Source organism: Nycticebus coucang, chromosome 6, assembly GCF_027406575.1.
Source record: "Nycticebus coucang isolate mNycCou1 chromosome 6, mNycCou1.pri, whole genome shotgun sequence".
Lineage (NCBI taxonomy): Eukaryota > Metazoa > Chordata > Mammalia > Primates > Lorisidae > Nycticebus > Nycticebus coucang.
In genome coordinates, this window is record NC_069785.1 from 50202569 (window position 1) to 50215280 (window position 12712).

The 12712-nt window shown below is 40.8% G+C and overlaps 1 protein-coding gene across 1 annotated transcript in view; it reads right to left on the reverse strand.

Moving 5' to 3' along the window:
* Positions 1-1920: 1920 nt before the first annotated feature.
* The window catches only part of FBN1 (fibrillin 1), a 242553-nt gene continuing 231761 nt past the window's right edge, over positions 1921-12712 (reverse strand). Inside the window, exons 64-66 of the mRNA XM_053593723.1 lie at positions 7486-7717; positions 4650-4824; positions 1921-3216 (exon numbers count right to left, since the gene is read on the reverse strand). Coding sequence (XP_053449698.1) covers positions 2827-3216; positions 4650-4824; positions 7486-7717 — 797 coding nt within the window. The 3' untranslated portion in view covers positions 1921-2826. The remainder of the gene's footprint in view (positions 3217-4649; positions 4825-7485; positions 7718-12712) is intronic.

Consider the following 12712-nt stretch of genomic DNA (forward strand, 5'->3'; position numbering starts at 1 on the left):
TTTGAAAACAATGTCCTTAAACCATTTAATAATTACATTTCTAACATATGTCTACCAACCACAGTTAAAACCAGAATAAAGCATATTCTGGGGACAAAGCTGTGATTTGAAAAAATCCCTAACAGTTTATAGGTATTAACTTTTAAGTACATAGTTTCAACTTAATTGTCCTTTATTCTGGCTCATCTAATTTACAAATATGATTTCTGGAGTTTAACAGTATTTGTAATGGCAATGTCCAAAGCAATTCTGGCTGAGTAAAGTGCTATTTGTTGAACAAAAATGTAGTTGTTTGTGCAAGTTTAAACATTTCACAAGGCCAGCTGAGTTCATTTCAACCCTACTTACAAAATAATTATTGGCAAATAAAATGGGCTGGGGGAGGTATAGACAAGACATTTTCAAGCTTCTGAGACTTACAAAGCCAAGTTCTTCAACTATTGCAAGTAAAATTGAAAGGGTACAGATAATTGAAAGGTACAGGTTTAAATCTCAGGATTAAAGAGAGTTCCAACAAGAGGAATATTTACAGTGGAACAATGAGGAAAATGTTTTGTTACAGTCAGAAACACGGAAAATATGCTGTTCAAATTTGTTGGCTCTGGAATAAATAAAATCCAGACTTAGACTATTAAAAATATCAAAGTGATCCATTATGTGCCAACTCTTATTTTCTTCTGTTGTTTATAATAAAGAAAATTCATTATTGAACATAATGCAGTTCTGGTTAAATTATCAAAGACATTTTCCATAATGCAAACTATTGTTTATCATAAGCTAGATACTGTTCTCTAACAATTTTAATACACTTTTATCACATGGTTCCATAGGTGCAGAGTTAGAAGGAAATCCTGAGTCATATTTTAACCTCCTATCCAAGTACAGACCCTGTCCATAATCATTATTCAACTCGTCTCTACTGAGTATCTAATATGAACAAGATTTTTTTGGATGGCAAAATTAGAGATACAAAAACAACTTCAAGATGGTCTATGGTCTGGTAGGTGGAAGCAAGCATCCTTTTGCAAGGGCTGCCATTAAGCCTTGCCTGAAACTCTATCTTGTGACAGGCAGCTCGCCACAATGCAAGAAAACCCATGTTTTCGATGGGGATCTCTATAATTAGGACGGTGTGTATTAAATATCAACTGATCTTGATTTTGCCTTCTGATATAATATGAAAAAAGACTGCTCTATTGTCTTTAGCTTGGCTCTTCAATGATTCTGAGAGGACTGTCCTGTGTCCTACCCATTTCATGCAGCAATCTTATTTCCCACTATTTTTACTACCACAGAATGGTTTATCGCCTTTAGGGATTTTAAAAATTATTTCATATCAATAGAATGAGCTTAACAGCTAAATATTTAATATTGCACTTAAAATAAAACAGCGTTTTCAAATTATGACATTTGGAAAACGGGAGTTGTATCATTCACTTGGATCCAGCCTGGAATTATCCCTTTGTAATTAGACTTGCATTGACTAACAAAAGATGGTTTAGGGGAAAAAAGATGGAACACCTAAGGTCTGCCAACACTATGTATATCTAAGGAAAGGGGCACTGTAAGTCTTTTTAATGAAATTCATGCTCTGAGACAATGACTGAATTTGATATTTGAAAGTATTTAAATCTTGAGAGTTTAAAAGTCACAAGATTAATTAGGTCATGTTTCAGAAATGACTCAACAATCTAAATTTCTTACTAGCAAGTCAGGTTAATGACACCAGATGCTGCTGTTTTTAATGAATGAAGTAAGGGACTGACTCACATAGGTTAAAATTTCTTCTAGTGGTTATACGTTTGATACCTTTATAAGCCAACTAGCAGACTCAGGATAATTTAACTCCAGGAGACTTTATTTCACCTCCAGAATGGCCTCTCCACCCCCAAATCTGTGCAAGAACACAAAGCCAAGGGATAAACTAAAAAAAAAGAAGAGATTGTTTTATTGTGACATTAATGACATCGACCCCTTGTTGACAGGATTGATGGAGGGTAATCTTGGCGTATTGCACACGCTGTGATGAGGGTGCACTGGAAATCCTCTGGCTGCTGAGGTTGCTTCCTGGTCCTCCCAGACCTCAACGCACGTGTGGGCCAGTCACAGAAGTTTCATTACCACTTGGTGTATACATTTAACAAGTCTTTGGTCTTAATAAGCACCATTACAAAACCCTCACAATTAAGGGCATTATTATTCTAATTTATAAATGTTTCAATGATAAAAAATAGCACGATTACAGTATACACACACTTAATTTACATGTAATGTATTATACTCATAACTGAGATAAGCTACTGAACTAACTTTGGTTGATTGAAATTAATGAAGTATTTGAACTGAATACTTGTAATTTGGTTTCTAAGTTGTGTAAATATTACAGTGCATTCATAAATCTAGTTTGAAAATTTACTAGCACCAAATAGATATTATAAATGGCCAACCTAGTACTTGTATTTGGAGAAGCAAAGTTAAAAAATTTGAAAATAGGAGAAGAGTCCATCATTTGGAAGCACATTCCTGTAGGTTTGCTGGAAGAATGGCATGCCAGCATGGATGGCCAACCCCCAGTGGAAATACACGTCCCAGTTTTCAAGATCAACACATATGACAAGGTAGCTTAGCTACAGAAGCCTGAGAAAGTGGTTGTTTTGAACTAGGGAAGTTGCCTGTACCTTGCTTTTGTTAACACAAGAATAGTGCTTATTTATACAAATTTACTTGGTGGAAGATTGTACCTTTGATATGAAGATGCTGATTGGGGGAAAATATAATTCTACCTATCTATATTTGTTTTTAATTCTTTGGTCTCTGAATGGTGAATTAATGAAGCAAAATCTGAATTTTCATCTTCAGATTATCACCCAGTTCACCACTGAGGTAGTCTTTGTCATATTTGTCTTCTAGCTGGTTAAGTTCTTTCTTTTTATAAAGTGGAGTACTACTGATTTGTAATGAAAAGGTTCCAGCCACTGGCTTCTTCTTCGTGAAGTGGAGGTAGCTGATCCCTTCCTTTTGGTTGATTTTAAAGAAACCATCTTCATTTCCAGAGTCAATCAAGTATCTGTTGTGATTTGTCAGAGTCGTAAGGGCTGGAAGGAGTTCTAGGATTCGGACCTTGTTACTGACAAGGGAAACATTGAAAGCGAAGATGGCTGTCTTCTCAACATCCCAACTTGCAAGACTCACATTGGCCTCCGTCTCAGCCTGATCCTGGAAAGACACACAGCAACGGATTCAATACAATGTGGATTTGCTACTTAGTTCTCATAGAAAAGAAAAAGTGACTTGAATCTCACACGAATACCACTTTCTGCACATGTGGCCTATACTATATTGAAAACACATTCATAAGGCACTTTATTTATTTTTATTTTTTTTTTGAGGCAAAATCTAACTTTGTTGACCCTTGGTAGAATGCCATGGTATCATAGCTCACAGCAACCTCACTCTTGGGCTCAAGAGATCCTGTGGCCTCAGTTTTTCCTTTTTAGTAGAGACAGGCTCTCACTCTTGCTCAGGCTGGTTTCAAACTTGTGAGCTCAGCCTCCCAGAGTGCTAGGATTACTGTCATAAGCCACCACGCCCGGCCATAAGTCACTTCTTTTAAACCACAACTGTGTTAAATTGGCATGAATTTATAAGATTAATCTGATGCCAGGAGGAAAATTGGTCGAAATCACTTGTGTTTGGAGGTCTTTAATATGAGAGGTCTCAAAATCTGGTCCCCAAACAAGCTATATCAGCATCACCTGGGAATCTGGTAGGGATTCAAATTTTCAGACTTACTGGATCATAAACTCTGGAGATGTCTTTTGGAAATCCATTTTAACAAGCCTTCTAGGTGATTCAGATGCATGCTCAAGTTTGAGGACCACTGTTTTGGTAGATTATTTTCCCTCCAAAGACTTATTTTCCAAACCACAGCAGATAGGTTGTAGCACCTCTACTAAGAGCCAGTCTATTTCAATTTTTTTCACTGACATAAAACCATCCCCCTCCTAAGGACACACCAATGAGCCTACTTCCTGACTGTGATGATCTGCTAATGTTCAATGCTTTTCACCTGGCTTCTTGATGGTCCCTCTGGGACCACATGTGCTGGAGTCTATGGGCCTGGAGCCAAAGGTCTGGGTGAGTATCTGCATTTCTGACTTGACTGAAAGGCTATAGCAGCCGTAGGCAAAGAAAACCAGGCTGCTTCAGTCCCATGTTGTTCTTGTCTGCAGTCCAAGTTCCCTCACACTCCACGTGGCTCTTTTCAGTAGAGGAGCCTCTAGCTCTCAGAACTTGGCGTCCCCATGGAAGGAGCACTATGTCACCTCACTCTTCTGCCCACTTGCTGTCCTGGATCTCAAACCTTATCCTTTCAGCAGACTTTGGGTGGGTGTTTGACTTTCTCTTTGGCGAGACAGAGGAAATGAGCAAGTATGTGAAAACCTTTGAATGGCCACTCCCTAAAAGCAGCAAGAAACTCCAGAAAGCCCCATAGCCTCATATAAAATGCAGCCTAGAGCTCAGGGAATGTCTGGATTTTTCTCCCCAGGGAGCTTTTTCACACTTAGGAGCATCTTGGAGGAAACCACAGGAATCTGAAAGACCTTTTCCTTCTAGGAGACGTCAGGAGAAACCACCTTCCAACCCACCTCAGTGCTGGAGGCATCGGTTTCGTTGGTGCTTCTCCGCCGCCTGCCTCGTTTGGGGTACCCGTTGATCTTACACTCGTAACAAGCCTCTGGGGAGAGCGAGTTGTCATCCATTTCACCGCTGACCGGTGGCTCTGGATTCCCTCGGCCCATGCCCATTCCAGAAACACAGTGCCTGAAGTACAAGGGGAGCACAGATGTTTTTCATTAGAATGGGGAACAGGGTGGTGGTGCAAGAGCTCAGGTGAAGCCTGGTCCCTGCACTCTGGACCTTCAGCCCTGTGTGTCTGCTGGATGATGACTGGTTCTGAGACTCACAGTGAGGTCCTCCATGCTTGGCCTCTAACCCCCAGCTTCCTGAGTTTAATGACTTCTTTTTTACCTCTCAGCATATTATCTGCCCCATTCACTTTCCAAACCTAACAGGTCAGGCATTCTGCAGTATTTATGCTGGGGAGGGGACATGGAGTGGGACAACAGAAGACTGGTGGAGGAGGGACTTGAGAGGTTAAATTAAAATGTCTTTTTTTTTTAGACAGAGTCTCAAGCTATCACCCTGGGTAGAGTGCTATAGTGTCATCATGGCTCATAGCACCCTCCAACTCTTGGGCATGAGTGATTCTCTTTCCTCAGTTTTTCAATTTTTAGTAGAGACAGGGTTTCACTCTTACTCAGGCTAGTCTCAAACTCAAGCAATCCAGAGACCTAGGCCTCCCAGAGTGCTAGGATTACAAGCATGAGACACCGAGACTGGACCTAAAATGTCTTCTATTGATGAAACAGGGTCCATGAGGGTGAGAAAGGTATGAGACATCACATCCACTCCCATGACTCCTCAATCAAGTTCTCAGCAATCATGCCTATGCTTTGACCTTTGGCTGACACTACTGACAATAGAAAGAAAGGCCCAGGTGCTAACTGAAGGTTATTTCAGTAATAAACTGGGAAGATATGCAATATATCAAATGCATGTATAATATGTAATATGCATGTATCACAGCAACTTGCCCAACTGTGGGAAAACTGTTTCAAGTCATTCAGAACCACTAGGGCCATTGGCTCTGACTCATGCAAAGCCGGATAAACAAACCCATGCCCAAGAGAGAACTCCTTCAGCTGTTTTTCTTTGCCTTTCAGTTAGCAAAGCCAAGTTATGGAGGGAGGCTTGCATGTTTCACAAGTACCTTGTTTTGTTATTCTGCTTACTATTTCAGAGGCCACTTGGAATATGTATTTATCAGGCTTCTCTTTCCAAATGTGTTGAAACATTTGAATGGTCCTCAAAGAATCTTCATTTGGGGGCAGAGTCCACTCTAGTGATTTAGAGAGGCTAAAACTGTTATAAGTGGGTTGATTTCTACCAATGGATCATAACGTGGACCAAATATTATCTGTTTTGTTTTTTTTTTTGTAATAGCTGACCTACTCTTCACAACTCATTTCTTTTATGCCTTTAGAATTCAAAATAAGATGCCAACAAGGTATTTGTTGTAATTCACAGCAATTTATGGGTTCCCACTATTTACTTCAGTCTTGCCAGAACCAACATGTTTCCTTTCCTCTTTATTTGACAGCATGAAATGCACAGAAACAATAAAATGGATGAAAGGATAAATACTCATCCTGTGTGTGTCTGTAGACATCCATGTAAGGACTAAATTAGTGGGAGGTAAGCCCCAGAGTTGCAGGCTTTAGTCCCTTTCTCAGAACTCCTTTCCAGTATTTTCATACCCCAGGAATACCACTTATAAGAAGTGTGACTATAAAATCCCACTGGCCAAAAGCCAGTTTGGAGTGTCACAAGTTTTTCTGGGAAAAATGGTTCTGGCATTAAACTATAAAGAATGAGTCTACAGAGAGCCAGACACAAACATCTGGGAATTTGTGTCCTGGTGCTGGCATTCTGTGGGCTTCCCATGAAGCATTCTTTCACCTTCAAGTTTACACAGGTCCAAAATGAATCACTTGATGTTTGTGTGTCAAGAAATCAGAGACCGCCACATTAATGATCTGGAATACACGCGTATGTGTGTGTGGGGACTGTAAGGGTGTGTATATGTATTTAATATCTTGGTGTTCCTAATTAAAAAGTTAAAATTTGCGCTCCCTCTCAGGATAGCTAAAACTAGATAAACACCCAAATCCAGATTAATTCAGTAGGGAAAAACAAAACTTTGAAAAACTTACCACGAAACTTTTAAATCATTGAGTAAAATAAAAAATATACCTTCCCTACCCCAACCCTTACACACGCACATGTATAATTTGACAAGGTTTTCTACTTGGAAAATACAATAGCTATTTCAACTCTCACATTTAATGCATTTTTGGTAATTTTTCAATGTAAATTCAAGCTCAAAATGTAAAATCTGAGTTAAAACCCTCAACAAAAAAGGTAAGTCTTGGATATCTCTTCCCAGGAGCTGGATAAAAAGGCAATTTAAATCAAGATAGAATCCTGCCTGCTCCAAAAGAGTAGATGGGCAGTGTGCAGGCTGAGCCTATTTCTGACTCAGGCTGGCGGAGAGAAGTCTCTACAGAGAGATGAATCACACCCCAACAAGATTCAAAGATTAAGAGAATGAGAAAGAGAAGCCACCAGAGATACCTACAGTGTAGTTTCTTTTTTTCTTTTATATCCTATAAATTTCCAGGAATCCAGATGCCCCCTTTCAGATAAATAACCTAAAACCTTTACAAAGCTAACTGGAATTGGTTCAAGGAGTACATAAAGCATGGTTATCCTCTACCAGAACAGGTAATTTTGAGTTACATATACTTAATATATGAGGATTGAGAGAGTCTCTAGCCACGGCCAGGGAAAAGTGGTACTTACCCTTGACCTATCCGGAAGTAACCAGGGGGACAGCCACACACGTAGCCACCCTCTGTATTGGAGCAGCCATAGCTGCAGGGAGCTTGGGAAGAGCCACATTCATTGATGTCCTGGCATCCTCCGCTGAACTGTTCGTACTGGAAGCCGGCGGGACACATGCACTTGTAGCTCCCCAGGGTGTTGTGACAGGAGGCTCCTCCACAGATGTGAGCACTGAGACATTCATTTTCATCTGCAGGGATAACAGAAGACAAGGCATGAGTGACACCGGCCAGAGATTTCTACTGAAGAGTCTAGGTCAGGACGCTGGCTGGGCTCTCAGGCAGGTAAGGCAAGCAGGTGTGGCGGGGCGGCGGGGAGAGAATGATTCTGGACATTCTGCAACAGAGAATGATATAGATGTGAATGTGGCTCTTGCCATGCTGTGACTGCAGGTGGCAGAGGGGGTCAAATGCACCAGGTGGACAGCATTAAAGGACAATGCTCTGAGGATCTGCAGGATACGAGCCCACACTTGTATTCTCTGCTTCCTGTGAGCATCTGGTAAAGAATGCGGGGAAAGTCCATAGCAAGAGTCCGGGTTCAGGGTGGAAGAGAAGGACTCAGACAGTTCTCTGCACCTTTGCTTCACAGGTGCACAGCAAAAGGACAAATATCCCCAAAGCAGAGGCCAACCGCTTTCCTGAAGGCTCCTTTCCGCATCCTCTTTCAGGATGTACAGATCTGGCAAGGGCTGGTAGCCACCTGAAGTGTCTGCCCACTTGGACTTCTTTTCAAAAGTGTGCCAAAGCCACCAGGCTGTTTCTCTGGGGGTGGGGGTGGGGGGTGAATAGTGTCCTTTGCTATGTTGCCTTCCATCCCTGACTGTGCCCCTTCTTAATCAAACTAGTCTACTGCCCAGAATGTCTAAGCCATGTCTAAAGCTCAGACACTTTGTCTGTGAGTGTGGCTGTAAAAGATTTCGGGGCAGACTTCATGAGCAATAATTGGGGAAAAGCCACAGGAGAGGCAGATGCTTCAGGGGTGGCTACCCACAGGCACCTGCCAAGTCTGATGGTCAGAGGCAAGAGAAAGAAATCTCATTTAAAAAAATCAACTTGAAGGGAGAAAACCATGAGTTTCTCATTATTTACAATTTATAATTTCTGAAAATCTCTGATATATTTTTTGTAGACCTGCTTTTATAAGGCAAGTTAGAAACTTGCTGGTAAGACATTTCTTAATTGCTACAGCTCATTTTTAGGTATACCAGGTCTGACGATAATGTTTGTAAACTCATCCTAGAAAAAGTGCTACATACCCCATTGCTAAATAGCACTCTGGTCACTTTCAAAGTACTCCCATTGGCCATCTGGTGACCATAGTAATATTCAGCAATGAGGTATGTAGTACTTTTTCTAGGATGACTTTGTGAGCTTCATTGTCAGACCTCACTGACTTCATTGTCATTGAGGACAGCGCTAATAACAATTCCAAAGAAAGAGCTCCAAAACTTCTTTGAAGGGTGGACTAGGTGCTAGCATCAGTGCATAGCTTCCCAAGGGGAGTATTTCAAAGGTGACCATAGTGATATTCAGCAATGAGGTGTTTAGCACTTTTTCTAGAATGAGTTTGTGAATTTAATTGTCAGAACTTGTATGTTTATTTGCAATAGATTAGCCTTCTCTTTACTTAGTGAATACCTACTTCCAGTGGAAGAGAGGAAGGGAAAGGAAATGAACCTGTATTAGATGCTTAAATACCTACTATAAGACAGGACACAGGTGTTTCACATTCTGTTTCTTAGCCTTCCTAACAATCCTGAGAGGGAGGTATTATATTTCCTGTTTTACACATGAAGAAAAGGCTCAAAGCTCTTCCAAGATCTCAGAGCCAGCAGCTGCAGGGCAGAAATTCATAGCCAGGTCTGTCTGACTGCAAAAGCCACGTGCTCTCTTCTAGACCACAACGTCTCTCAAGAGACTTTCCCACATTTAAACTGGTACTTCCTTTCTCCTAGAATTAGTTTTGCCTTCTTTGCTAAGGTGAACTCATTTATAAAAAAAAAAAAAAATTGATTCAAAAAATCTAGTTTATATTCTCTCTTTTTTTAAAATGAGAAAACAGGTGGGTAAGAGTGGTGGGGGCAGGATGCTTGCTTGTGTATATTTACCACATATTCTCATTCCTTTCCTCTTCCCTCCCTTCTCCCTTTTTCTTTTTCCCTCCTTCTTTCTCCCCTCTCTTTCCTTTCAGGTATAGGTCTGTGATCTTAACTTTGTCTGTTTAAAGATCCTTTATATCCAAAGACCCTGGAGTCCCCACTCAAGGTTACATAGGCTCCAGGATTACTGAAATGAAATAACTAAATATGTCATCATCCATTCATTTCCCTTGTTTTTATTTATTTATTTATTTATTTATTTTTTTTTTTTTTTTGTGGTTTTTGGCCGGGGCTGGGTTTGAACCTGCCACCTCCGGCATATGGGACCGGTGCCCTACTCCTTGAGCCACAGGCACCACCCATTTCCCTTGTTTTTAAATTAGGGACCAAAACAGACACCATGGGCACCAAGCTCTATGGCAAACAAAGAATGGAGAACTGAGGGTATTTATTTCACCCCTGGGCTGGGTGTCTTCTTACTGCCCTTGCACAACTACCTCATACCCTTTCCACCTGCTGTTGGCTCCAGGGGGCTGATATGTATTGAGCTCAGCCAGAGACGCAGCACCCTGTTTGCTGTTGGGGCCCTAGTAAAACTTAGAAGGCATGGGCACACAAACTTGTAAGCTCTGTCCGCACAGAACTTAGAGTTACTCTGTTATTTTTTATCCCAACGGGCAGAAATAGGACAAATGGTTAGAAGTTAGAGGGAGGAAAGCTTCATTCTTTACAAAAAAGACATTTCTAAGTATTAAAGTCAACTATATACAGGTTGGGCTATTCGGAAGAAAATGGTATTCCTGGTGGTATTCAAATCAAACTGGGATGTGCGGGGAGATTGGAGAGAGATTTATATTTTAGTAAAGAGGTCAGATTAGTTAATCTCTAAGGTTCATTTAACTGTGAGCATCTATCCATTACTATAAATACTCATTGCAGTCAGGAATCCTCTTCTTACTCTTTCACATTCTTTTTAAATTTTATTTTGCTGTTTTCCCTCTTCCTGAGAATTTAATAAAATCTAAACTAAATTTGCTTATCTTGGTTGAAGAGGTGGGATGGAGTACAGCAAAGATTAAGGTAAGGAACTGGCAAATGGACAGTGCTTAGAGCTTGAAAATAGCACATTAGAGCACTTGCCCTTTTTATCAGTAGACAAACACTACAATTTGGTTAACGTGTTTTCTGCTTTTCCTGATCTTTTCCATCCTATGTACCCTGGAGCAACTGGCTCCATAGGATTTTTTCCACATTCGAAAATACTTGTTCTATTCTTCTGGTTGGTACTTAAATTGGTGAGGCTTTTGTTTTATTAAAAAAAGAAAAGACAATTGTGATTTTATTAAAACAGTATCAAAGTCTGAAAACTACTTACCAAAAGCAAATTGAAACCTAATACCCTGTCCTCTAAAATCAAGGATTCTAGTATCAGGCTTGCATTGTTTTGGATAGTGGTGGCCTTAAGGAAATCTCAACAGTAGGATTCCCAGATGCAGGATAGGGTTTCTTTTACTAATGTTCCCTAGGGCATAAATGGTCAATTTCATCAGCAAGCTGAAAGTTTCATGTTTACTTCTAGAGAGCAATGAAATCAGTGGCCCCTTATCCCAAACCCAGCCACCTTGGGCCACTAAGGAGTGAGGATCCAGAGAGGGCCTGTCTAAGAGATCTGCTCTATGTCTCATGGCTGTGGGGTAGGCATCCTAGCCCGAAGCAGTGCTCATTGTGGGTAACTCTAATGCTTGAGATTTATGAGGACAATTTTGCATGTTGGGGCATTAAGGACTCCAGAAGTCTTCTGACTTCTTCTTCTTTTTTCTTTTTGCAGTTTTTGGCCGGGGCTGGGTCTGAACCCACTGCCTCTGGCATATGGAGCCTACCCCTTTGAGCCATAGGCGCCGCCCATTTTCTGACTTCTTAATCAATTCTCGAATATCCAGACAGGAGATGATCTTCACAGGACCAAAGTAGAATCTCCAGGACATTAGGGCCTGGCCTGGCCACCTCTATTATTCCCAAAATGAAAGAAAGAGGAGGATAGGAGTGACATTGTCTCTTCTCTTTTATATTTTTTCTATAGTTCCAGTTTCACTAACAAGCCCTATATCATGAGAACAAACAGGCTCATATATGGGGTATTGGATCAATAAAGCTCACTCTAGAAGTTCTGTGAACAATGCCTGAAACTGGTGATCAAAATCAAAGCTCTCTTCCTGAGCTGGTGGTAACGAACAAAGACATTTTCATGAAAACCAGGTTGTGAGTCAGAGAGCTGTGCCGCCTAAGCCTGAAAATGGTGCTGGGATCACTTCGGTCACCCCCACATACCTCTGCAAAACTGTGTCTCATACAGAATTAAACTAGGTAAGAGAGACAATGTTGATAAATGAAAACTACCAAATATGTCTCCATGTGTACTAAAGCAAACCATCTCAGGGTGGACTTTCCACCCAGGAAGCAGTAATTCTTGAGTTTTTGCTAAAGGCTCTGTACCCAAGAATGTGACAACTAATACCAGTTATCCAAGCACCAAACTTGTAGTGGTGCTCTGTAGACACTTGCTGAATGGGGAAGATAAAAAAGTGAATGTGACACCTGAAAGGCAGCTCTAAATCGGGAAGTTAAGGGGTCTGGTCCCAGGCATGCCACAAAAAAGCTGGATAAAGACATATTACATCCCTCCCTGGGCTTCTGGTTCCTCATCAGTAAAACAAAGGGCTGGAGCTAAGTGGCCTCTGGTGTCCCTCCAAACTTGCAATGTTTTGATTCTCTGCTGTGCATTAAGTGTTATTTTCCCATGACATTGTAGAATCAAAGATGACATTATTTCAATTTAATGAGAGAGTCTGTCAATCTCCCTTAATTATCAAAATAATTTAGCAATCCTAAGAAAACTTGATGTGTCTACAGCTTGTGCTCAAAGATGTGTAGAGATGAATAGACTCACTTGTGCATCTTCAGTTCAAAAGTCACTCAAAATTGGCATTGGAGGGCTGACATTTTTCAGTCAGAAGTAGGATTTTGTTGACCCCTGATGTGAGCAGAACACAAGCCATCTAGCCATCGTGCAGAAGGGCACAGGGT